The sequence below is a fragment of the Megascapheus bottae genome, unplaced genomic scaffold, assembly GCF_031878675.1.
Source record: "Megascapheus bottae isolate mThoBot1 unplaced genomic scaffold, mThoBot2.hap1 HAP1_SCAFFOLD_43, whole genome shotgun sequence".
NCBI classification, from domain to species: domain Eukaryota; kingdom Metazoa; phylum Chordata; class Mammalia; order Rodentia; family Geomyidae; genus Megascapheus; species Megascapheus bottae.
This window is the reverse complement of record NW_028327392.1, coordinates 1,902,275-1,929,587: the sequence shown is the minus strand read 5'-3', so window position 1 is coordinate 1,929,587 and position 27,313 is coordinate 1,902,275. Positions and strand designations below refer to the sequence as shown.

Sequence of the window (27,313 nt, the reverse complement as noted above, 5' to 3'; positions counted from 1 at the left end):
AAGGCTAAAGAACTACCACTTGAGCCACAGCACCACTCCAAGTGTTTTTCTATATATGTGGTGCCAAGGAATTGCACCAGGGTCTTGGTGCATGATAGCAAACATTCTCCTAGGACAAACTCCCAGCCAAATTTTTTTCAGGATACTAAATTAATTAGAAGATCAATCCAAACAAATGTGTGCCTCTTGAAAAGCATTCTTGAAGCCAAGGCCCAAACCCAAATTTTCATTGAGTAGCTTTAATTAGTTTTATATTGCTTGAGACACTCTCATGGAGTAGTTTAGAAAAGTCTTTGAACAGATAAAGCTTAAAGGGATTTACCAAAAGGGACCAGGTAATTAATATGTCAATGTGTATGTTAAGAAGGAGAAGTTTGGTGGAATGCCTGCCAAGCATGCAGAAAGACCCAAGTTCAATTCCTCAGTTCCACATATAGAAAAAGCCAGATGTGGTGCTGTGGCACAAGTAGTAAAGCTCTAACCTTGAGAAAGTCCAAGGACAGTGTTCAGGCCCTGAGTTGAAGCATCAGGACTTGAGAAAAAAAGAAGAATCTGGGCCTAGTGTCTCATGCCTGTAATCCTAGCTACTCAGGAAACTGAGATCTGTGAATCACAGTTCCAAGCCAGCCCAGGTGCTAAAGTCTGTGAGATTCCTATCTCCAGTTAACTACTAGAAAACCAGAAGTGTTTCTCTGGCTCAAGTGTTGCATGGTATCTTTGAGCTAAATAGCTCAGGGACAGTACCCAGTCCCAGAGTTCAAGCCCCATGACTGTTAAAAAATAGAAGGAGAAGTATATACTTGAGGTCTATAGATCAATACTTTGATTCTGACTGGAATTTCAGGTAATGTTTGATAGTATGTGAAATACTAGATACTGCACTCTAAATAGTCCTGAGATCATTGAAAGGAAAAGTTTCAATGAAAGCATCTGCAGGTGATGTGGAGATTGCTTATCTCATTAGTGAAATGTAGCAAGAAAGAAATAGATTGCTTCCCTCTCCTGCTTGCTGGTTTTCTGAAAAGTAGGATGGGTGAGGCAAGCCTTGGGGATGGGCTGCTGGGCGAGTCAGGCACTGGGTTTCCTAGCCTCCCTTTCTCCAAGTCATTTCAGAAGGCAGTGTATGTTCTTTCCTGAGGACTTGTTCTCCTTCTTCTCTTGAGCTAAGCAGAGTTATTCACTGCCAGGTTAGTCTGATCCTGACAGACTGCCTCAGAGTGTGAAGATGCTTTTCCTGGAGGACTAGTGCTCACCTCTGCAGGAGTCAGTGGTGGAAAGGAGTCTGGTAGATGGATGTCTGTCTTTGTCCTTTTAAGGACACAGCAGCCCCTTGGGATTCCATTGTGGGTGCAAGGACAGATTATGAGGTCAGAAGCACAGTTCCTACCCATCTCATATGATACTCACATATTGATCTAGAGATAGTATGATGTACTGAAATTGTTGCTCAACAGAACTGTACACTTGCACTTGTCTTCTTCCAACTCCATTGGAGAAGGCAGTGCATGCCTCTTGTCCAATGGCTAGGGTAGATGGCTTATTCATTAAGCTTTGATTGTCATCAGGTATGCAAGTATGTAATAATACAAATTTACTACTTGAATACCTTCCACCAGTATTATGTTTTCTCTTTCCCAAATCCAGTCCATCCATTTCATAGAATCTATTACAATAACAATTTTAATGAAGTTGAGTCAAGTACTTTTTGCTCTAAAGATTTTCCTCTATCCTCTTAAAGAAGATAACCATTTTTTTTACTTTCTCTTACAGGAAAAAGCATTATTTTTCAGATTTCCTCAATATTACAGATGCTGCCATCACTATAATTATTTTATTTATGGACATCACATACATATTCTTTAATGCTACATTTTTTAAAGATATCCAAATGTAGGAAACCCATGACTTAACTGTTACACTTTTCTTTCATTTGTTCCTTAATTTGTACTTATTCTTGTCTTAAATTGTGTATATTGAACTGATTTCTGTTTAAGTTCTGAACCTGATACATTTTTTGAAAATAAAATATTAGCGATGATGACATGGATTGAGTGGTAGAGGCCTACTTAGCAAGTGTAAGAAGCTGATTTCAAGGGACTGTAACACAAAAATGGAAGAACAAATGAAGGGAAAATGATACATTTTCATACCCTTGAGATCTAAAAAAAGACAGCATTTAAGGCCAGTTAAAGGTGTCTTCACTAAAGTACTTCCATTGGATATAGGAACTGGAACATCATTTTGAAATCCCCCTTGATGATCTACTAATCTGCTTTTCCTAATATTGCAAGTGTATTGACTTGAACATGTATGAAGTTTCAGTGACTCTAGTTATACTTCTCTAAAAAAATAGCCGATGGAAACCAGGAAATCCCGTATATGGCAACCCAGATAATGGATTTTTGCAATGGCAGTTTGGTAAAATGAAGAATGTTAAGGCAAAGTTAAAGCAGTAAGGGATTACTAAGTAATATGTGTATGGGTGTGGCTGTCTGTCTGTATCTGTGTCTGTGTCTGCCTCTGTCTCTATCTCCCTTTCCCTAAATGAGATAGAAAAATAGCAATGTACATTGGAGGGCTAATGTTAGGAGGCTTTTAGCTATATTCATTAGAAATCAAAGAAATAGATTTTTTCTTACCAAAGTTTCTGAGAGGTCCAGTGTGATCCCCAAGTAAATATTGCTTTCGCTAGGGTTTGGATCTTGAAAATAACCTCAATCCATATGGTCCTTCAATGGGCAACCTCAACACCACTTGAGACCTTGGTAGCAGGACAACACTTGAGGTAGCAGCTACAGCAGCTGAATCAAGATGGATCGGAGTCAGAGTCGTGGTCATGGCCAGAGGTAGCATGAAGGATGATAAGGACAAGAAAAGGAAATATGAAGTACCTGTACCAACTAGAGTGGAGAAATAGAAGAAGAAAACGAAGTGACCAGATGCTCCCAGCAAACTGCCACTGGTGACACCCTATACTCAGTGTCGCTTGAAATAACTGAAGTTAGAGATAATTAAAGATTATCTTCTCATGGAAGAAGAATTTCTTAGAAATCAGGAACAAGTGAAGCTATTTGAAGCAAAGCAATAGGAGGAAAGATGGAAGGTGGATGACCTGGGGGGGGGACCCTGATGTCAGTAGGCACCTTGGAAGAGGATCACTGATGACATTTGTGCCATGGTGTCCACATCTGTGGGCTCTGAGCACTGTGTCATCATCATTTCCATCCTGGAAAAGAACCTGCTGGAACCAGGCTGCTCAGTCCTGCTCAACCACAAAGTGCATGCGGTGATAGAGATGCTAATGGATGACACGGTCCCCCTGGTCACAGTGATGAAGGTGGAGAGGCTCCCCAGGAGACATATGCAGATATGGGTGGCTTAGACAACCAAATCCAGTATATTAAGGAATCTGAGGAATTGCCGCTCACTCATCCTGAATATTATGAAGAGATTGGTATAAAACACCCATCATTCTCTATAGGCCACCTGGCACAGGTAAAACTGTGGGCTAAAGCAGTAGGAAATGAAACATTGGCCACTTTCTTGAGAGTGGTGGGCTCACAACTTATTCAAAAGCACCTAGGCAATGGGCCCCTACTTGTATGGGAATTGTTTGGAGTTGCAGAAGAACACGAACCATCCATTGTGTTTATTGATTAAATTGATGTCATTGGCACCAGAATGTAAGATTTGGACTCTGGAGGTGAGAGAGAAGTTCAGTGAACCATGTTGGTGCTGTTAAGCCACTTGAATCGTTTTGATTCAAGGGGGGATGTGAAAGTGATCATGGCCCCAAACCAGATAGAAACTTTGGATCCAGCACTGATCAGACTGGGCTTCATTGACAGAAAGTTTGAGTTCCCCCTGCCAGATGAGAAAAAAAATGAGCTCACCTTCCACATTCATAAAAGCATGACTGTCCTGGCAGACAACGTGATTCTAGATGACTTGATCAGGGCAAAGATGATCTCTCTGGGGCCAACAATAAGGCAATCTGTACGGAAGCTGGGCTGATGGCCTTGAGGGAATGCAGAATTAAAGTAACAAATGTAGACTTCAAAAAATCTAAAGAAAACCTTGTTTATTCAAAACAAGAAGGCACACCTGAGGGGCTCTATCTCTAGGAACCACAACTGCCTCAGGAAAGTGATGGGAGTTTTCCTGGCTCTCCATTGGGAAGCCATTAGTGCCTGCTCAGTGGAAACCATGGGTCAGATGATTTTACTAAAAATTCCCCTTTGTCTTAGGAAATGTGGCTTGTAGGTCTCACATCTGGCAATCTCTGTTGTCTATGCTGTGCAGCACTCTGCTTCCCAATAAAGTGCGTTTTTCAGAAAGAAAGATAGAAAGAAAGAAAGGAAGAAAGAAAGGAGGAAGGAAGAAGGAAGGAAGGAAGGAAGGAAGGAAGGAAGGAAGGAAGGAAGGAAGGAAGGAAGGACGGAAGGAAGGAAGAAGGAAGGAAGGACGGACGGATGGACAGAAAGGAAGAAAGGAAGGAAGAAAAGAAGAAAGAAAGAAAGGAAGAAAGAAAGAAAGAGAGAGAAAGAGAGAGAGAAAGAAGAAAGAAAGAAAGAAAGAAAGAAAGAAAGAAAGAAAGAAGGAAAGAAATAAAGAAGGAAAGAGAGAAAGAAAAGATGAAAGAAAGAACACATTAGCCTCCACCCTAGACCACTGAATTGGAAACTCTGGGATCTGTAAACCATGGTTGAAGCAGTTCTGCCAAATGAATCTTGTTGGACATGACCACATCTTTGTGTTTCTGAATGGAGGAGAAACACCAGCCAGTATGGTTGGGAAGTATTGCAACCTGTTCCCTGCCTGATATGCATGTACTAGCTGTAGGGAGCCTCTGTTACTAAAAGGAATAACACCAATGTACAAACAAAGTCCATTTGGGGGGAAGATGAAAACTAAAATAGTCTATAAATCTGAATGAACTCGTTACTGTTTGTCCAGACAGTAATTTCTCAATCTTAGCATTACTGATATTTTGAGAAGATAATTATTACTTGGGTAGGGAAGAGAGGACAAAAACATCCTATCATTCTTCCTAGATTCATACTTATTGTAGGGTGTTTAGTAGCAGTCCTAGATGTGATTAGCACCTGCATCCATTTGGTTGTGACCACCAAGTATGTCCATATGTTACCCAGTGTCCTCTGGGATGAGGGGTATAGCTGACTGTTAGAGCACTAGAGCAGAACGTGGAGGCCATGGGGGTGGTGCAGAGCAATGTAACATATGTTCACAGATTTAAACGTATGTATTGATGAACTCTTCTCTTTCTGAACTAAAAGTATGTATCTATAAATTTTTAGAATGATTGTATTCTTTCAGCTTCTGAGGCTGATAACACTTATGAGGATCTTTCACCTTGCAACTCAGAAAAGACATCTAGAAAAATTAATCAGAAGACTGGTAAGTGGGCAGGACATGTTTGCTTCCCATCCTGGTAAAAGTTTTAGGTAGCAATATCAAATTCTTTGTGGTTGACTTCTGTTTTACAGCTTCATCATTTTTGTTCCTCCCAGGTGTCTGGCAATAAGAGACAATATGCCAAGGATGGATTTGACCTAGATTTAACTTACATCACTGCTTTGTGAAACTTAACTGTTGATTGACTTCTCTTAATTATAGTACTGTTTTTTGAAACTTGTCATGTGATTGACTTATGTTTAATCCACATTTTCCTTTGAAGTAAGAATATTCCCTTTGATTTTCCCAGACCACAATGTTTTTTATCTAAGGCACATTGCTTTATGCTTTTTGTTTTTGATTTGTTACTACGTTGGCTTCTTTGGTGGTTCTGGGAAAAGAACTCAGTCTCTTGCTTGCTTGGGAGGCTCTCTTACTTCTGCCACACCACTAGCACTTTTTATGTAATTGTTATTTTCAAGGTAGGCTCTTGCTTTCTGTCCCAGCTTTTCTGAGCTACAGTTCTTCTACTTGTACGCCATTGTACCAAGCCATTTATTGAGATGAAGTCTTTCCATGTTCCTCAGATCTTTGCCTCCTGAATAGCTGATTTCCAAGATTGAGCCAAAAATGCCTAGCTTTTTTGCTTTCTCTCTTTTCTTTTTTGTTTCTCTTCTTTCTTCCTTTCTCTGTCTCGCTTACCTTCTCTTCTTTCTTCTTTCCTTCCTTCCTTTCCATACTCTCAAAGTATTTTTCTCAATGATTTCATAGGCTACTGTGTTATGGTAATAGATTGGTAGATTACATCTGGGCACAGGTAATCTCATTCATTTCAAACCAAGACTCCCTGGTGGTTAGACAGTAAATATGGTGCAATTTCAAGTGGCTCCATGAAAATTTCACTTATTATTTATTCAGTTTTGTTAGCTATCTAAGCATCCAAGAGAAAGAGACCTTAATCTTCTAAAATCCCAGAGAACAAGTTCATTATCCATGCGGTCAGGTTTACTAAGGGAAGAGGGCTTCAAACACTAAGTTCCTGTTGAGCCTAAGGATATTATGATATTGCATAGCTTATTTATTTACTTTTGTATTGTATTGTCAGTCCTGGGGCTTGAACTCAGAACTTGATAACTGTCCTTGAGCTTCTTTTGCTCAAGGCTAGCACTTTACCAGTACAGCCACACTGCCACTTCTGGTGTTTTCTGTTTATGTTGTCCTGAGGAATCCAACTCAGAGTGTTTTTGCATGCAAGTCAAATGCTCTGCCACAAAATCACCTCCTTAGACCTCTATTGCTTCATCTTAATGCATCATCTTGGTTATGTCACTATCATATCAACTCTTCTTGTACTCTGAGAAAAGAACCTGGATAGATGTACAAATAATTTTTGTTATTATTGTTGTTCCCATCTGTACTGACTTTCCTAATAGGGATTCTTTTGCTTTCCAGACCGTCTTGTCGCCATGTCATTTCCATCCTCTGGGATACATACGTTCTATAGGAATCCAATGCAGGTAAGCATATTTGTGCAGCACAGAGTGAACTCTATAGACTCAAGAGCTTAGTGTTGACCCAGGCAAAGCAGTGTTCTACCATTTTATTCTTTCTGGTATCAACTTGCTTTTGTTTATGCGAAGCCCTGGAGGTCCTACTGATTAGTAAGAGCACCCATTTATTTATCTCAAGATAGAGTAGTTTGAACATTTGGATGGGGCTTAATGAAGTGGTTCCAATGATTAGGTACAGGACTGGCTACTTCACTGGGCTGATCTGGGCATCTCTGATCAGTTCCTGCTCCTCTGAGGACTAGCTAATCTGAATTGGCTTTTCTGATTGCCTCTCTGTTATTATATCTCTTCTCCCAGGCAGCTAGATCTTGGGGACCATTGAGATGGCCTTAGGAACAGCAAGCAAATGGATGTAATTACATTAAGACTAAGTCTTCAAGTGAGTGTGAGTGGCCTTGAATTCATTAGCTAAGACAAAAATGAATTACAAAAGCAGTCTGGATTCAAGGATTAGAAAATAGGCTCCATCACAGGAGGAGAGGAATTGTGTCCCCATATGTAGTCTTTTAGAGAGAAGAAAGCCATGTCTAAAAATATATATGTTCTTTCACATAGATTCCCTGATAATTAAATAAGGGAAATCCCACTTTTGGCTCTGTAAGTGACTAAGTTAATTTGAAGCCCCTTGAAGCTCCTTACTAAGAAAGTACATAAAATTTTGGGTTAGGGATATATGTACGTATGTATTCACATACAGTGAATTCCTATAGTAATTCCTACTGTTTTTCTTTAATGAAATATAATTGGAGATCTGTGTATGGGTTCATATATAATGTATTTACATTCAGTGGTCAATGACAGGAAATGCTCTGATGGGTGATCACTCAGTGTGTGAACATCAGTGAATGTACTTGAAGTAAGTTCCTGGAATTCTCAGCAGCTTTATCCCATAAGAGTACTGTTGTGTAAGCTGGGCATCAGTTATCCAAACTGAGTTATCCAAGCGAGTAAGTCCTAGTAGGAGAGTGCTTTCCTAGTATGCATGAAGCCCTGGCTTCCATTCTTTGGTATCACATTCACAGAAAACGCCAGAAGTGGTGCTGTAGCACAAGTGGTAGAGCCCTAGCCTTGAGAAAATCCAAGGAGAGTACCTGGCACTGAATTCAAGCCCCAGGTAAAAAAAATAGTGTAAGAGAAAATGTAGAACCTCACTCATCATCAGAAAAATGCAGGTGGAAACCACAATGTGATAGCACTGCAACATTCCACAAGCATGACAATTATTGAATAGTTAAGAGGTAACACATGCTAGTAAACTGTGGAGAAAGATGGCCCATGGCAAGCTATTGATGGGGATATCAATTAGCATAGACATTCAAGAAAACAGTGTGAAGATTCTCAAACAAATCACACTTCAATGATCCTGGGATCCAATCATACCTCGAGTGGGTGTTGATGGGACTTAAAGAGATCATTATGTGGCAGAGACATATGTACCCCTGGTTAAAAGCTCACTGCTCAGCAGTGAATAGCCAAGAGATGAAATCCACCTCTTAAGTTTCCATTCTAAAGTGAACGTTGTGGCACTACATGATAGTGCATTGTTTACTCCTGCAAACAACTGTCTTTGTCAATAACACAAAAGGAGAAGTTATATGTTGATAAAATAAGCCAAATGGCAAGTATGGAATATGTGAAATAAAAAAGCATTGATCTCAATGAAGATGAGCCTAGACTAGTGAATATCAGAAACTTGGGTGAGTCAGAAGGAGGAAGGTTTGGACAAAGGTTGATCAATGAGCAAGAGATTATAATGACATAAGAGGTAACTTTTCGCTGAGCTGTTGCACAGTAGATTGGTTACACACAACAGCATTGTGTTATATATTATTAAAGAAGAAAGGATTTTAAAGTTTCACTATGATGTTATCTAATGCTTGACATAATAGTTGTATTTAACCTGATTTATGCACATATATGTATGTGTTTTTGTATGTGTATACGCATATACATGTGTGTGTCTCAAAATCTCATGTGATATTTAGTAATATGCATGATATTTATTCTTCCGTATGTATCAATAAAGAACAATAGGGTACCACATACCTAGAAAAAAGCCGGAAGTGGTGCTGAAGTGGTAGAGCTCTAGCCTTGAGAAAGTCCTAGGACAGTGCTTAGGTCCTGAGCTCAATCCCAGGACTGGCAAAAAACAACAACAACAAAAATACAATTGGTGTTTAACTGAAAAACTATCATTATATAATGCATGCTTATATAAATAAATCTTTACGGATGCAGACTCCACATTGCCCTCATCTTACATTTGTCTATTAACGCAATTATGTATGAGGGCATGCAATGAACACCACTATCAAATTGTTGACAATGTTCTGGCATTTATAATCACTTTTCAAACACTGAAAGTGTTCTTTTGATTTTTGATTGCCATAGATCAGTTTTCATGTTTCTTGAGTTTCTCATAGTAGAAACATATGGTAGCTCTTTTGTAACTGAGTTTCTACCAGCAAAAGAAATTCTAGTTTTGTGCCCTGGTTGTTCTTTTAAAAATAGGATTAATATTTATGGATCTTTGGAAAATGCACGCACAGAAAGTATAGTGTTATATACTGCTCCAAAGTGTCATGAAATGCATTATATTCTGCAAATCCATTTGGTAGAAAGGAAAACATGCAACTATGACAAAATAAAGCTGGAGGAAGAGATGTAAATTTGGCAGCTGGAAGTTTTTGAGTGGACATTTTATAGCCCATATGACTTTAAATATTTGAGTTTGAAAACAATGAGGGTAAACATTGTACTTTGTGTTGATCTGTACCTCATAAACATAACACTGAACAAACTTAATTCCTGAGGAGGCTAAGCAGGTCATATGCTCCTGCTTGTCCTTCAAAGGGAAGAAGGTTTCAGCATTGTATTTTGAACAACACTGAATATAGAAAGAAAAGGGTCAGAGTGCAGGTGCGTGGGACACAGCCACAGTTACTGGAGAAACAAACACAGTGAGGAAGCATCAACAAGTCTGGCCACTTCTGTATGCAGTCAGGCCATGTCCCTTTGCCCCTAAGTCAAGTAAAAGCTACTTTTGCTGGAAAATACAATGTGTTCTTGATCTTAGCCATGCTCTCTTGCAGTCATTTCATAGATATCTAGGGATCCAGGAAGAACAGGATTTATAAAACTGCAAAAGGCAGACTGCTTTCCAAACACAATGCCTTTTGTTGTCATCTTGAAGAGAAAAATCCAGAACTATAAACACTGGCCAGGCCTCCAGAGACAAAGGCTAAGGGCAGGTCATTCAGACTGAGACTTGGACAGATTTAACATGCCTACCTTAATGCCGCTAGCACCTTCCTGTTTAAGATGAGGGTCTATCTGGAGATAGACAAGAATTAGAAGGCATGAATGCTTGGCTGCTTTGTCCTTCAGAACAAGGGGGGAGCTAGTGTATACTCTTAGGTCAAAAGAAGCATTTCGCAGACTTGAAGAAGAAGAAAATCAGAAGATTAAAGCTGTGACAAAAGCGTTTTCAAAAGTAGACAGCATGTTTTACTAGTATCTTTAAGTAGTTGTACAAAGGAGCCGCCTTCAACAATATAGTTTATGAATGTATTTATCTTTTTTAGGAAGTGGCTCGTTTCTTCAACACCAGACATCCTGAGCATTATTTTGTATACAACCTTTGTAGTATGCATATCACTTTAATATATTTGCTACTGTAGATATGTAAGAAAGTCACCTTGGGTATCTTTCATTTAATTGTAAATATTACGTAGTAAGAAGTCAGATCAGAAATCTCTGTAATGCGCTGGTGCTCTGTGAGCTTGGCAGCACAACATTCCCTAAGAAAGAGATGGGCCAGTGAGACCGAAGAGGCAGACTTACAGAGGAAGTGCTCAGGAAAGATCTGCTCGTGCTCTTATGCTCAATCAGCTCTTCCTGCCTTTCATGCCAGATTGTATCACAGACAATTCAGCAAGTATGTTCCATGATCCACCAGAAAGGGTTGGTGATGAGAACAAGGCGCGTGATGAGAAACGACAAAAGAAAACAGAAGAAAGAGAAGAATGTGCCCCCAGTTTCTCTGCTGTGTCTGTCTTCAGTTTTTCTCCTGTCTAGACTTTAACACCTGTCTAGATTTTTTATGGTGGTGTGGGGTTTTTGTTGTACTTTATTTAGGGTTAATGTATAGAGGGGTTACAGTTAGATTTTTTTAGGTAATGGTTACATTTCTTCTCAAACCGTGATACCCCTTCTCATGTTTTTGTCTCCCTTTCACTGTCCCCTGATTTCCCAATCATGATTTTTATGTAAATTTTTATTGCATTTTATTGTCAGAATAAACATTTAATGATATTTTCAGGGACTGAGCATTTAGACAGCACCATTAACCTCTGCTTAGTGGTACCTATGTAGTATGATAGAATAAGCAGTCTAGAAGATAGAATAAGCAGAATGCAGGATGATAGGATATGCAGTCTAGAAGATCGAATAATCACTCTGTTAGAAGGTTAAAGGTAAGGAATATAAAGCATGAGCTGATTTTAGATTACTTGGGATGAAAAAGTCTTTAAGGACAAGAATCTGTCCCTAACGTCCTTCATGTCTCTTTGGCTCTTTGGTCCACTGGTCTACCTGTGTTCCTCTCAGGACCTTTGTGCTGGTGATGTTAAAAATCCTTTTAGAACAATGGAAAGGAGATAAGAATTCCTAAGAGAAATTTTAAACTTCGTTCCTAACTTTCATGTCAGTAGGCATACAGCTCTGATACATATCTCATTTCTTTCAGGCGAACGGTCTTATGACCCCAAGTATTTTCATCACCGTGTGCATAGAATAATGATAGATGATCACAATGTCCCCACTCTTGAGTAAATCTGATGCCACACTGATGTTCAGAAAAGCACTAAATTCACTGGGCTTGGAATTTGGGAATGAATTTTAATTAACTAAAAATTTTTGTTAAACCAGAGAGATGGTTTCCTTCTCTAAAGAAGTCATTGCCTGGTTATCCAAGGATCCTCACAACATCATCATAATTCACTGCAAAGGTGGAAAAGGTAATGATGCTTTCCTTTCTGTCTCCTTTGTAAAAAGATAGTTGAGAATAAATATTGACGGGCAGTAGGAAGATACCTACTGCTACTCCTCAGATAGATTCAGCATTGCTAACATATTAATATTGTGTTTAAAGGATGAAAGAAGCAAAGAATACTAAAAGGAAAATAGAGAAGGGGAGGGAAGAATAAAGGAAAAAGTAATGTAAAGAAGGGAGGACAATGAGCTACTTCTCTTAATTGCTGATTATATGGGTTTCTTCCATTTTGGTTTACCCATGTATACCTGCCTCCCCCAAACAGTGTTCAACTTCAGGATGGTATTGCATTTGTATCTCATTTGCAGTGATGCCTTTTTCTTCTTTAGCTGACAATGCTGCACTTATGTATCATGTAAATGTAATACTTTCCTATTTATATACAATGTGGAATGCTGAATGAAGCTAGTTAACAAATGCATTCTCACCTTGGGCTTTTAAGATGCTCTTCCCTGTTACCTAGTGACATTGAGAATTGTTTCATAAATCTGTTGGCCACTTTAAGGTTTCGTTTTCAGAAATGTCTTTCCAAGTACTGTGTCCTACCACACTGCCTTTTGATTCTTGGGAGTGTGGGGTGATTTTGTATTGTTTCTTGGCATTAATATGGTCGGAACCCAAGGCCTCACACGTCCTGGTGCCCTTTACTACTGGAGCCACTTACATTCCTCATACCTGTTTGCTTTAGTCATTATTCACATTGGTTCTCACTTTTCATCCTGAATACAGAAAGGACTAGACTGTGACCCTCTTTAACTTTTTCACACACTTGAGTTCATGGATACATACTGTGATGCTCTACTTTTTACTTGAGAAGAATTCTTGTATAGATTTGGGCTTGTCTTGAATGACAAACCTCCCCATTGTCTATATCTAAATAGCTAGTAATACAGCCACTATGGCTGGCTTTGTGTTTTATGAGCATTTGTTTGGTTTTGATTGAGTCAGGATTTCCCTATATAGTCTCAAGCTTGTTATCTTCCTGCCCTTGCCTCTGTGTGCTGAATGGCAGAAATGGCCACCATACCTCCCTCTTTGTCCTGCTTTAGGAAAGGTTAATGTATTGTCTTGCTATTTGTGTTGTTTCTTAACCCATTTTGGAGATTCTCTGGTTCCATAGCGTATACCTCTTTGCTCAGCTGATTATCTACTTTATTTTTAAAAATTTAGTGTATAGAGGGGTTACAGTTATATTTGCCAGATAGAAAGTGCCAAACTTCTCACACATCTATATTCCGTCTCATGTTTTTGTCCCCATTTCCCTCTGCCCAACCCCTCCCCTGATTTTTCTCCTATATCAAATACACAAGTAACATCTAGATAATATACCAGGTAACAAAGTGGGATACTGTAACAATATGAGATTAACCAAAGGGCAACACAAGAGTAGAGAGAAGAACATAATACATTACAATAACAGTCACTTATAATTAAGCTCTTGCTTCCATGTCCTAGTAGTCCATTAATTTGGCCTCATCCTATATGGCATTATGTGTGTAGGATTTGAGCTACTGTATTTCTCAGCTAGGGGCATCCTAGATGTGTACTAATTATTACAAATGGGAATCCATTGAGCCTATGTTTCTTTCAGTACTTCACTTAATATGATTTTTTCCAAGTTTTTCCATTTCCTTACAAATCGTGTAATGTCGTTCTTTCTGATGGCGGCATAGAATTCCACTGTGTATAAATACCACATCTTGGTGTTTCAATCATCTACTGAGGAGCATATGGGTTGGTTGCATACCTTTGCTATGGTAAATATTGTGGCAATGAACATTGTTGTGCTAGTGGCTTTAGTATGTCCTTGTTTCTGGACTATTAGGTAAATGCCAAGTCGTGGAATTGCTGGGTCATGGGGTGATCTATGTTTAGCCTTTTGAGGAACTGCCACACTGCTTTCCATAGTGGTTGAACGAGTTTGTACTCCCACCAACAGTGTAGTAATGATCCCTTCTGGCCACATCCCAGCCAGCATCTGTAGTTATTGCATTTCTTGATCATGGCCATTCTAACTGGAGTGTGGTGGAATCTCAAAGTTGTTTTGATTTGCATTTCTTTTATGGTTAGAGAGGTTGAGCATTTCTTCATGTGTCTATAGGCCATTCTTATTTCTTCTTCAGAGAAGACTCTAAGTCTTGGCCAATCTTTTTATAGGATGGTTATTTCTTTGGAGCTTAATTTTGGAATGATTCTTTTTTTTTAGCTTAGGTATATTTTAGATATGAGGCCTTTGTCTGTTGTATGATTAGTGAAGATCTTCTCTTACTCTGTGAGCTTTCTATTTAACCTGCTACCTATGTCCTTTGACCTACAGAAGCTCTACAATTTAATGCATTCCCCTCTGTCCTAACTATACTTAATTTTTTGTGCTTGTTTGGTCTTTATTAAGAAAGTTTCGACCTGTGCCAGGGGGACTTAGTGTATCTCCCATTCCTTCTTGTAAAGTTTTTAAGACCCATTTGGAACTAATCCTAGTGTAGGGTGACATAGAAGGTACCAACTTTAATTTTCTGGAGGTGCTTAACCAGTTCTGCCAGCATCACTTGTTGAAGAGGCTGTCTTTCTTCCATTCTATTTTTTGGGCTCCCTTAACAAAGATTAAGTGGCCATAGGTTTGTGCGTTGATTTTTGGGCCTTCAATTTGATTCCATTGGTCCTCTGCCCTATTCTTGTGCCTGTACCAAGTTGTTTTGATTACTATAACTTTGTAATAGAGTCTGAAATTTGATATTGATATTCCTTCAGAGTTGCTCTTTCTGCTATATAGGGTCTTTTATAATTCCATATGATATTGTGGATTTCTTCTTCAATTTCATTAAAGAATGATATTGGGCTATTGATGATTATTGCATTGAATTTGTACATAGCCCTTGGCAGGATTGCCATTTTCATGTTGTGAATTCTTCCAATTCAGGAGCATGGGAAGTTTATCCATTTCTTCAGATCTGCTTAAATTTCATTATTCAGGTTTTTAAAGTTTCCATCATAAATGTCCTTTACATTCTTAGTTAATTAATTCCTATGTATTTTATTTTCCTTTAGGCTATTGCAAAAGGAGTTGCTTTCCTGATTGCTGCCCCAATACCCTCATTGCTGGTATACAGGAAGGCTGTTAATTTTTGAGGGTTAATTTTATACCCTGCTACCTTGCCAAAGTTTCAAATCAGCTCAAGCAACTTGCAAGTAGAATCTATAGATTTCTTTAAATAAAGAATCATGTCATTTGCAAAGAGGGAAAGTTTCACTTCCTCTTTCCCTGTTTGGATCCCCTTTCTACTTGCTTCTTTTCTTATTGCTCTGGCTAGGAATTCTATACTATGTTAAAGAGAAGTGGAGAGAGTCAGCATCCTTGTCTCATTCCTGAATTTAGTGGAAATGGCTTTAGCTTTTCACCACTAAGTATAATGCTAGCTGTGGGTTTGTCATACACAGCCTTTATTATACTGAGGAATGTTCCATGTATTCCTAGTTTCTCCAGAGCTTCTAGCATAAAGGGGTGTTGGATCTTGTCAAATGCCTTTTCTGCATCTGTTGAGACAATCATGGAATTCTTGCCCTTGCTCCTGTTGATGTGTTGAATTATAGGAATTTACTTGCGTCTATTGAACCAGGTTTGCACCCCTGTGCTGAATCCTGTTTGAGCATAGTGTATAAATTTTTTTCGTAGTGTATAATTTTTTGAGGAGTTGCTGAAGATGGTTGGCCAGTATTTTGTTGACCAGTTTTGCATCAATATTCATCAAAGAGATGAGTCTTTCTTTGATGAGTCCCTATCTGGTTTTGGGATGAGGGTTAGGGTGGCTTTGTACAATGAGTTTGGCAGAAGAGTGTTCACTTTCAATTTCATTGAAGAGCTTGAGGAGTATTGGTGTGAGCTCTGTTCTGATGGCCTCATAGAATTCAGCTGTGAATTCATCTGGCCCTGGGCTTTTCTTGGATGGGAGGTCTCTTATTGCCATTTCTATTTCGGGACTTGACATAGGTCTGTTTATTTGGACTAGGTCTTCTTGGTTCAGCTTGGGTATGCTAATATTGGCTAGAAATTCATTCATCTCTTCTAGATCCTCAAATTTGTTGGCATAAAGTTAGAAGTGTATTCCGTTAGGATGTTCTGTACCTTGGTAATTTCTGCTGTGGTATTTGCATTCTTGTCTATGATTTAGTTTAATTTTGTTTTGTTTTGTTTTGTATTTTGGGGGCCTCAAATCTAAACTATATCAGCAGCTCAAAAAATTGAATGACTGCAAAACTAATCTCCAAATTAACAACCATCCCATTAAAAGATGGGCCAAAGACTTACAGAGAGTCTTCTCTGAAGAAGAAATAACAATGGCCTATAGACACATGAAGAAATGCTCAATATCTCTGGTCATAAAAGAAATGCAAATCAAAACAATTCTAAAATTCTACCTCACTCTAGTTACAATGGCCAGGATCAAGAAATCTAATAACAACCGATGCTGGAGGGGATGTGGCCAGGAGGGATCACTACTACACTGTTATTGGGAGTGCAAACTTGTTCAACCACTATGGAAAGCAGTTTGGCAGCTCCTCAAAAGACTAAACATAGATCACCCCATGATCCAGCAATTCCACCACTTGGCATTTATCCAATTGTCCAGAAACAAGGACATACTAAATCCACGAACCCAACAATGTTCATCGCAGCACTATTTACCATAGCAGAGATATGGAACCAAATCAGATGTCCCTCAGTTGATGAGTGGATCAACAAGATGATTTGGTGTTTATACACAATGGAATTCTATGCTGAGGTCAGAAATAATGACATTGTCCCACTTGTAAGGTAATGGAAAGACTTAGAAAAAATCATATTAAGTGAAGTAAGCCAGACTCAAAGGAACATATGCTCAATGGTTTCCCTCATTTGTCATAATCAGTAGAAACCTTGGGCTCTCCTAGCAGAGATTTACAATAGAACAAAATCTAGTAAGCACCTCCAGGATGTAGAAACAAAAGCCATATAATGAGTGATTGTTGTCCTTAATGTACCATGTTATGTCTCATCTCTTTTGCTGTCCCTTGGTTATCTCATATTATTACAATATTTCACCTTGTTATCTGATATATTTTATATATACTTAACTGGTCATTTGAAATTGGATAGGGAAGGGAGGAAATCAAGATGAAGTAATGCACTTTTTATCTGATAAATATAATCTAATCCTTCTATCAATTACAATACGGAAAAAAGAATCCTGTCATCTGCAAAGAGAGAAAGTTTCACTTCCTCCTTCCCTATTTCAACTTCCTTTATGTTTGGCTCTTGCCTTATTGCTCTGGCTAGGAATTCTAATACTGTATTGAACAGGAGTGGAGCAAGTGGGCATCCTTGTATCATTCCTGATTTCAGAGGAAATGGATTTACCTTTTCTCCATTTACTTTTATGCTAGTTTGTAGGGTGGTCGTGTAAGATTATACTGAGGAATGTTCCATGATTCCTACTTTCTCCAGAACTTTTTGCATCAAGGGGTGTTGGATCTTGTTAAATGCCTACATCTATTTAGATGAGCATGTGATTGTTGTCCTTGCTACTTTTGATGTGATGAATTATATTAACCCACTAGCATATATTGAACCAGCTTTGGATCCCAGTGATCAGTCCTGTTTGATCACAGTGCATAATTTTTTGATGAGTTGTTGAAGTTGATTGGCCAATATTTTGTTGAGCCGTTTTGCATCAATATTTATTAAAGAATTGGGTCTCTGGTTCTCTTTCTTTGATGAGTTCCTGTCTCATTTTGACATGAGGGTTAAACTGGTTTCATAGAATGGGTTTGGTAGAGAGCCTTCACTTTTAACTTCATTGAAGATTTTGGGGAGTATTGGTGTGAGCTCTTCTTTGAAGGCCTTATAGATTTCAGCTATGAATCCTTCAGGTTCTGGGCTTTTCTTGGATGAGCGGTCTCTTATTGCTTTTTCTATTTCATTATTTGAAGTGGGTCTGTTTAGTAGATTTAGATCTTCATGGTTCAGTCTGGTTATTTCAATATTTGCTGGAAATTCGTCCATCTCTTCTAGATTTTCAAATTTGTTGGCATGAAGATTTGACAAGTAATCCCTTGGGATGCTCTGGATATTGGTAATTTCTGTTGTTGTATTGCCCTTCTTGTCTATAATTTTGTTTATTTAGGTGTTCTCCCTTCATTTTTTGATCTGATTTGGTAAGGGTCTCTCAGTTTTGTTAATTTTTTCCAAGAACCAACTCCTTGTTTGTGGATTCTGGGGTTTTTTGGATTCTTAATTCATTTGATTCTGCTTTACTTTTAATAATTTGTTTCCTTCTACTAGATTTTGGTTGGGTTTGGTACTCTTTATCCAGCATTTTAAGTTGTACCATTAAATTGTTGGTTTGAGATTTTTCTGTAGTAAAATGTATGAAACACACACACACACACACAGCACACACACACAGATCTCACCACATCCAACGTCACAAACAAGATATTCTATAAAATGGGAGGTTACCTTGTAACTTATAAGACCTATAAAACTTACAAAGTAAGTCTATGATTAGTGTTTTGAAGAAGACCCTCCATACTGATTTCTCTAGTGGATAGACTAATTTCAAACCAACCAACAGTATACTAATATAGTTCATTCTCACCTTTCTGCTCCATACTTGCCAGCCTTTGCTGTTGTTTTTTTATGACTTCCATTTTGCCTTGGTGTGATGAAATCAGCACAGATTCTATTTGTATTTTCTTTATGGTTAAAGAAGTTGAACATTTCTTTAGGTATCAATTAGCCATTTGCATATCTTCTGAGAACCAGACCTCAACATGAATGACTTCTCACTTGGCATTTAAGATACTTTGTTTTTGCCTATGTGAAAGTTTCACCCAGGCACTGGTAACCCATGCTACTCAGGAATGTGAGATTTGTGGCAACCCAGGCAAAAAAATCCCTAAGATGGTTGTCTCTGTTTAACAAACAAAAGGCTAGAAGTAGAGATAATATGACTGAATTGGTAGAGTACATTCTCTTGATCAAAAGAAGCCAAAGGAGTTCATGAGTTGAAGCTCCCAAGACATATACTCACGATGAGATCTATCCTCACTGGGAAGGCACGTCCTCAGTCCAAAATATGTGACTCAAATTGGCAAGCTGGAAAAGGCAAAGGCTAAGGAATTGGCTACTAAGCTGGGTTAGATGTGCAATGTTGATTTCTCTGTACATGAAGATAATAAATCTGTTCTTCCTCCACTGGAAAAAAATGTTTAAAGAATAGATGAAAAATGTGTACTTTTCAGGTGAAAGGGTATGTTAAAAATTAGATTATAAGGATGAATATAGAAAGAGAAAAGAACATATTTTCAAACTTAAATTTTGTAGGACAGAACTAAGATATAAGTAGAAGGTAACAGAAGAGACTTAGAGGATGAGTGATTTGAAGCAGGAAGAAGTCAAGGATTTGCTATAATTGTCAAAGTATTTGCTACAAAACACTATCACACACACACACACACACACACACACACACACACACACACAGGCAGAGGCAAAGAGAGAGGGAGAAGAGAGAAAAGCAGGCATGTAAGCTGAGGTAGAAAGTGAGCAATAACACTACAGCAAAATACTTAGAATTACATAATCTGAGGAATAAGAATATGCGTATTCATTATGCTTGTCTCTCTATATTCTTATGTTTGCAAATGTTCACAATACAATTCAAATAATACAATTACGTAGGGACTACAGTTCTAGTTGGTAATGTGGGTTCCTGCTTGCATTTGCACTCAGCACCTGGCACGTGCTTGGCCAGCATTCTCCCACTTCAGGTATATGCTCAGATCTGTTTTTCTTCAATGCTTTTTGTAGATAAAGTATCCTACATTTTCCTGAGCTGGCATCAGTCTGAAACCCATTTCTATATCTCCCACACAATGAGGGCTGTAGATGTGAAGCACCCGGCCCATCTTGCTGGTTGAGAATGGGGTCCTGCTTATTTTGCCTAAGCTGGTTGGAATCACAACCATCCTGATCTTCCCACCTGGGAATCTGGAATTATACAGGAGGACCAGCGTTCTTTTCATTACATTAATGAAAAATAAAGTCTTAATATTTCTCAATTGGAAATTTTGAGACAGCAGCACTTCAGAAGAAACAGTACCAATACCAAATGAGTATTTGTGAGTGTATTTTTACACTGGAACAAAGGTTTCTTGAACTCATTTCTGCTCTTTTCTAGGACGAACAGGAACAATGATATCGATTCTACTTCTTGCCACTGGCACATTTTTAACCGCAAAGGTAGGAAAAAGGTTTTGATACTTAGTCTTTTATATGTATTGAATTTGCTAGTTCTGAAGCATTCATGGTAAAATATTAAGGAAATGCTTAGCTCATGGTGATTAAGTGAAAGTGAAAGCCTGGATTAATGCAGCCTTGTTTAATATGCAGTTACTTACTGGACTTGTGCCCTTGTATTCTTGTTCTGGGCCAAGCCTATAGTGAGAGCAGTACGACACAAATGCAAAGGAATGTCCAAATTCAGAATCACTAAGAAGAACAGCATTTTAAGGTATATTTTTTACCATCTATAAGTAGTTGCCATTCAAAAAAGTAGTCTGAGAATTCAGTTCATTGTGAGTAAGGTCACTCGTTCATCATTCTCCTCCCTCCATCTCAACCCACTACTTCCTTCCTACCATTTCTTTAATGTTGTAGGATATACACGTGACTTTGTAATTCCGTATTTAAGAAATAAGAATCAACGTTTTCTAAAAAGCTGTATCCTCATTAACTGACTTATGTAATTGTAGCCTCCCTGTACAACACCTTTATAATGAGTTTTAAAAATATTTTTTATTGTAATTAATAGGAGGGTTACATTACTTTCGCCAGATAGAAGGTGCATTACTTCACATACATTGATACCCTTTCTCAAGTCTTGGTCCCCATTTCCCTCCCCCCACTCCCACCCTCATCTTGTTTTTGCCCCTTTCCTATCCAATTTCAAATAACCAAATACGCATATATACAATATATCAGATAACAAAGTGAAATACTATAAAAATATGAGATAACTAAGGGACAGCAAAAGAAATGGGAGATAACATAGTATATTAAGGACAACAATCACTCATTTTATGGCTTTTGTTTCTATTTCCTATAGGTCCTTTCATTTAGCGACATACTGTATGTCCTTATGTATCTAGGTTTTGCTCTATTGCAAATCGCTGCTAGGAGAGCCCAAGGTTTCTACTGATTATGACAAATAGGTGAAACCATTGAGTATATATTCCTTTGAGTCTGACTTACTTCACTTAATATGATTTTTTTTCTAAGTCTTTCCATTTCCTTCCAAATGGAGTGATGTCATTTTTTCTGACAGCAGCATAGAATTCCATTGTGTAAAAATACCACATCTTGTTGATCCACTCATCAATCGAAGGGTATCAGAGTTGGTTCCATATCTTTGCTATGGTAAATAGTGCTGCAGTGAACATCGTTGTGCTAGTGGCTTTAGTATGTCCTTGTTTCTGGACGGTTGGGTAAATGCCAAGTAGTGGAATTGCTGGGTCATAGGGGAACTTTATGTTTAGTCTTTTGAGGAGCTGCCATAATGCTTGAATGAGTTTGCACTCCCACCAACTGTGTAATAATGATCCCTCCTGGCCACATCCCCTCCAGCATCTTAATAATATATATATATATATATATATATATATATATATATATATATATATATATAAAGAAATTAGGCACAATAAAAATGTGTGATGGAAAAATATAGTCTTTTCAATAATTGGTATTAGGACTTCCATATGTAGAAAATTAAAATTGGATCCTTGTTTATCACCATGCACCAATATCAACTCAAATGAATTTAAAGACCTCAAAGTCAGGCCTGAAACACTGAAACTATTGCAAGTTGGATTAGGAGAAATATTAGAACTGATAGGCATAGGCAGGAACTTTTTGGAAATAGTGGCAAGGCCACAGAAAGTAGGAGAGACTTGACAAATGTGATTATATCAAAATAAAAATTTTCTGCACAGCAAAGAACATAGGTGCTAAACTAAAAAGACAGCCAACAGACTGGTAGATCTTTACCAACAATATATCTGACAAAGTCCTAATATCCAAAATATACAAGAAGCTCAAAAATTAACATCTCCCCAAAACTAATGAGCTAATCAGTAATTTGGCAAAGGAGCTAGAAAGACCTTTCAAAAAAATAATAAAGTAATTTTTAAAAGAATCAAAGGAAAGGTGGGCATTGTAGACTTGTGCCTCTAATCTTAGCCACTTAAAAAGCTAGGAACTAAGAAAGTTCATAAGTAGCTCTGTCCAAAGAGGACAGATAAGCACTGTGATTGTATTAACCCCTTTTCTGTAGGACAGCCTGGAGTACTTCGGGGAGCGCAGAACTGACAGAAATGTGAGCAGTCAGTTTCAAGGAGTAGAAACTCCTTCCCAAGTAAGTTTCTCTTGTCACAAAGTTATTTATGGAGATATGTTAGTGGCACATTTAGCCTGGTCGCATCTATAACCCTTCTTTAACAATCAATGATGGCAGAGGACTTGTGACTACTAACCATTTCCTGATCTTTGGAGGCCCACATCTGTAGCCTCATAGGCTACTTGGCTTGGTTCTCTGCTGGGGCCTACCGGCAGCAAATTGGGGTTCTGTGGGGAGCCGGAGCAGCCGAGACGGCGCCTGTCCCCTGTCTCGCTCATTGTATACAAACTTCTTAGTTCTCCTTATCTGGTGTGTGAGTGCGGAGCCTTTGCTCGTTCCAGTCTGCGCGTATGACGTCAGAGGCCTGACCAATCCCGAGTTCTAAAATGACCCTAGCAACAGAGCAGCCAGTGGAAAAAGTCCCGCGTTCTTTGATTGTTTATAAGCAGCTGCATTTCCCTGCCCCGCGCCACTCTGCTTCAGCTCTCCCTTTAAACGAGTTGCTCTTCATTAAAAGCGTGATCCAAGAAGGATCCTCGGGTGGTGTCCGTTCTTCCCTGCTGGTCAGGGGTGCCGGGCGCCGCAACTGGTGCCGAAAACCCGGGACCTGCAGAGGGGCCAAAGAGGATCCAGAACTTGACACATGAAGAGGACTCCTTCTAGGTATGTTGTTCTGAGAAGTTCCTGTCTGGGTCCTTGTTATCCTTCTTCCTCTGTGGTTTGTGTTAACTCGGTCTTTAAACATCAGTATGGGTAACTCTTCAGGAAGTGTGTGCCGTATAAGGGACTTCTGTGCCCCCTTACAGGCCCTTCTTAAACAGCGTGGGCTGAGAATTTCCCGCGGCACAATACATAGAGTGTTAACAGATATTGAGATACACGCCCCATGGTTTGCGGAGTCTGGAGATCTCTCACTGGCCTGTTGGGATATATTAGGCCAGGACCTGGATAGAGCTCTAGAAAAGGGAGGGGTCTCCCGCGCCACGTTGCCCATGTGGAGAATGGTACGCGCTTGTTTGGAGGAGGGCAGAAATACTGATATTATTAAAGAAGGGAGGAAGGTATTAATTAAGCACCAGGATAGTCTCTCGGAGTCATCGTACAAGGAAGGAGGGACCACCAAGAGTGGGGTAAAATGTAAGAGAAAACAAAAGAATGGAATTGAGGGACTGCAGCCCTCACAAAGTACAGTGCAGGAGGAGGAGAGAAGAGAAAAGAAAAAACAGGAGGGACCAAGGAGCTCCCTCTATCAGGATGCAGGAGAGTCAGATCAAAGCACAGAAAATGAGGGGGATGGGCTCCCGGAGGAGCTAAGTTCAAATGAAGAGGAGGAGCTAGAGGAACAGGCTGCCGCGTATGGGGCTGACAGATACAGCCCCAGGGGAGAATTTGGTGCAGACAATGGCCAGGCCCGACCTGCCCCCTCTGCCCCACCCCCCTATGTCCCAAAGGGAAGTTCCTTTATCAAAGCCCGCACCTGGTCTCGGTTGGCCTCTGCTTTTCCTGTTTTTGAAAATCCCATTACGGGACAGAGACTTTTTGAGCCAGTCTCTTATAAAACTTTAAAAGATCTTATGGCCTCCGCCAGTTCAACACCCATACCCTGGTTAACAAATAAAGCGGTGTGGGTGCCTCAGTGGCCCCTGTCCCAAGAAAAACTGGAGGCTATAACTCAACTGGTACAGGAACAACTAAGGTTTGGACATGTGGAGCCTTCTGTTTCTCCATGGAATACCCCTATTTTTGTTATTAAAAAGGCCTCAGGCAAGTGGAGACTATTACATGATCTCAGAGCCATTAATGCTCAAATGCAAATATTAGGGTCAGTCCAACGCGGCCTCCCACTGCTTTCTGCTTTGCCCCAAAAGTGGCCCATTATATCTATTGATATTAAGGACTGTTTCTTTTCTATTCCTTTGCATCCCAGGGATAGAGAACGTTTTGCCTTTACCCTGCCTTCTGTTAATCATGAACAACCTGATGCACGATTTCAGTGGAGGGTTCTTCCACAAGGAATGGCTAATAGCCCTACAATATGCCAACTATATGTTGACACAGTTCTTTTCCCTGTGAGACAGCAATTTCCCATTGTTAGAATTCTTCACTATATGGATGATATTCTAATAGCTGCCCCAGAGCAGACTATACTTTTTCAAGTATTTAGTAAATTATCTAAGCTCCTTGCAAAGGCAGGCTTAAACTTGGCACCAGAAAAGGTGCAATTTTCAGAAAAGGTTCAGTTTTTAGGTTCCATAATTTCTCCCATAGCTGTGACACCCCAAAAGGTCGTCTTGAAAACAAAGCATTTGCATACCCTTCATGATTTTCAAAAATTAATGGGGGACGTAAATTGGGTCCGAAATTTTCTTAATGTCCCTCGCTCTGAATTGTTGCCCCTCTTTTCCTTATTGGAGGGAGACCCGGATGTTACCTCACCTAGAAAATTGACTGTTCAGGCTAAGAGTTCCATTCAGCGTCTTGAACAGGCCATAGAAAATGCACAACTCTTGCGTGTAAATCCATCAGCGCCAATCTTACTGTGTATATTTAAAACAAAAAATTATCCTACAGGAGTATTATGGCAAGAAGGCCCATTGTTATGGTTGCACGGAAATTCTTATGGCTTAAAAACTATTCAGTATTTTCCAGAATTAGTTGCTTTGTTAGCTCTTACAGGTTGCAAGGCGTGTTTGACTCACTTTGCAAAATTTCCTGACAAATTAATTATTCCTTATACCGGGCAGCAAGTACAAATATTGGCTGCCTCTGTTGACTGGTGGGCAGTTTTGGTGTGCTCCTTTCCAAATATAATTGACAATCATTATCCCAAACATCCACTGCTGAATTTTGTGTGTGAAGATTGGGTGTATTTCCCCAAAGTTACAAAAAAACTGCCTCTGAGTAATGCCCTAATTATATTTACAGATGGGTCAAAAACAGGCCGAGGTGCCTATGTAGTTCAAGGAAAAGAGCCAGTAACTTTAAATTTTCAACCAGAAACTCCACAAGTAGTTGAATGTCTAACAGTTTTAGAAGTATTCAGGAAATTTCCTGAGCCTTTTAACCTATATTCTGATTCACAATATGTAGTTAATGCAGTGGCATCCCTGGAAGTCGCAGCCTCCATAAAAGGTAGCAGTACAGTTTCAAATATATTATCCCAACTTCAGAGTTTAATTTTACAAAGGAAAAATCCTTTTTTCATTGGTCATATTCGGGCACATACTGGCTTGCCTGGTCCCATGTCAGAGGCCAATGCCTTAGTGGATTTGACTGCCAGAGCCCTGGTGGGCCTTTCCCATAATTCTGTTCAATTAGCACGAGATTTTCATCAACTTTATCATGTTTCTGCAAAAACCCTTCGTTATAAGTTTTCCATTTCACGCCAACAGGCTAGAGAAATTGTTAAAGCTTGTCAATCCTGTGTAGTATATCACCCCTCTTTCATAATTGGAGTTAATCCTAGAGGCCTTTGCTCTAATGCCTTATGGCAAATGGATGTTACTCATGTGCCTGAGTTTGGCAGGACAAAATATGTTCATGTTTCAGTGGACACTTTCTCTGGCATATTGCATGCCACGGCCCTTACAGGGGAAAGGGTGTCCCATGTTAAAGTTCATTGCTTGGAAGCCTGGGCAGCATGGGGAAAACCATTAAAATTGAAAACAGATAATGGCCCTGCTTATGCCTCTGCCGGATTTCGCTCTTTTTGCACTCAAATGCAGGTAGTTCATTCTACTGGCCTCCCTTACAATCCCCAGGGTCAGGGAATTGTTGAACGCGCCAATAGAACACTTAAACAACTTTTATTTAAACAAAAGGAGGGAATAGGCCGAGATGCCTCCCCCAGAGAAAGGCTGGCCATTGCACTGTTTACCTTAAATTATGTAACAGTGGATGACAATGGACAATCAGCTGCTGATCGGCATGCTGGAAAAATGGCAATACCACCCACACAAAAAGTAATGTGGAAAAATGTTATCGATAACAAATGGTATGGACCAGATCCTGTAATTCAGAGATCCAGGGGAGCTGTTTGTGTTTTTCCACAGGGACAGGAATCCCCCCACTGGGTGCCGCAGCGCCTCGTAAGGATATTGGAGGAAAATCAAACGCCTAAAGAGGATGATGTGAAACAAAATCCTGGGAATAACCCTGTTAATAATTCTTCTGCTGCCACGACTTTGGATGAAGAGACAGAAGGGAAAAAGCAACAAGGAAAAGACGATGTGGGCAGTGATGAAGACCTTTCCATTACCAATGCCTGTGACTAATGCTTCTTCCATTTTCCCCTTTGTGCCACCAATTCTTCCTTGCAACTTCCCTAGGACTGCAAGGTTCCCTATGCCTTACCCTGTAAAAAAATCTGTCCTTCTGTGTTAGGCTGGTTTCTCAAAAATTGGGTCGCTCTGATTATTTTAAATTGTTCTGCCATAGAGTGTAAATTGAGTCAATGCTGGAGCCGTTGCCTACATTTGTTCCAGTTCCTGTGAATGTTTGTTGCAGTTTGTTTTGGGTTTTGTGTCTTTGGCCTTTGGTTGCTCTGCTGAATGAGGTCTCGCAATAAGAGAGAGAGAGCAATGCTTGTTCATGCACTCACTGCCTTGGAGCAGGGACACTCCCCCAAAATTTGGCTTGCAGCTTTAAAGGCCAACTAAAACTGCCCTGTACTGCCTTTGCACCCTCAAGACCTTAGTCTATTGCACGAGGAATAGGAGTATAGGCAGCCAAGAGTTGTGAAATGATGGACAGAGTACCACTCCTGACCCTAACAGGTCAGGGAGAGCATGTGCGTCAGCATATGGGTCTGCGCCCCTAGCCCATCTCCACAAAGGGAAAAG

General features: G+C 39.5%; 1 protein-coding gene and 1 pseudogene across 1 annotated transcript in view; both read left to right on the top strand.

Moving 5' to 3' along the window:
* The first annotated feature begins 2,811 nt into the window (after positions 1–2,811).
* LOC150039990 (26S proteasome regulatory subunit 4 pseudogene) lies at positions 2,812–4,124 on the top strand (annotated as a pseudogene).
* Positions 4,125–6,872: 2,748 nt separating this feature from the next.
* Positions 6,873–27,313, top strand: part of LOC150039989 (phosphatidylinositol 3,4,5-trisphosphate 3-phosphatase TPTE2-like) — a 34,450-nt gene continuing 14,009 nt past the window's right edge. The window contains exons 1-6 of the mRNA XM_090327492.1: positions 6,873–6,932; positions 10,571–10,631; positions 11,734–11,815; positions 11,916–12,004; positions 20,256–20,317; positions 22,410–22,490. Of these exons, the coding sequence (XP_090183618.1) occupies positions 6,882–6,932; positions 10,571–10,631; positions 11,734–11,815; positions 11,916–12,004; positions 20,256–20,317; positions 22,410–22,490 (426 nt within the window). The 5' untranslated portion in view covers positions 6,873–6,881. The remainder of the gene's footprint in view (positions 6,933–10,570; positions 10,632–11,733; positions 11,816–11,915; positions 12,005–20,255; positions 20,318–22,409; positions 22,491–27,313) is intronic.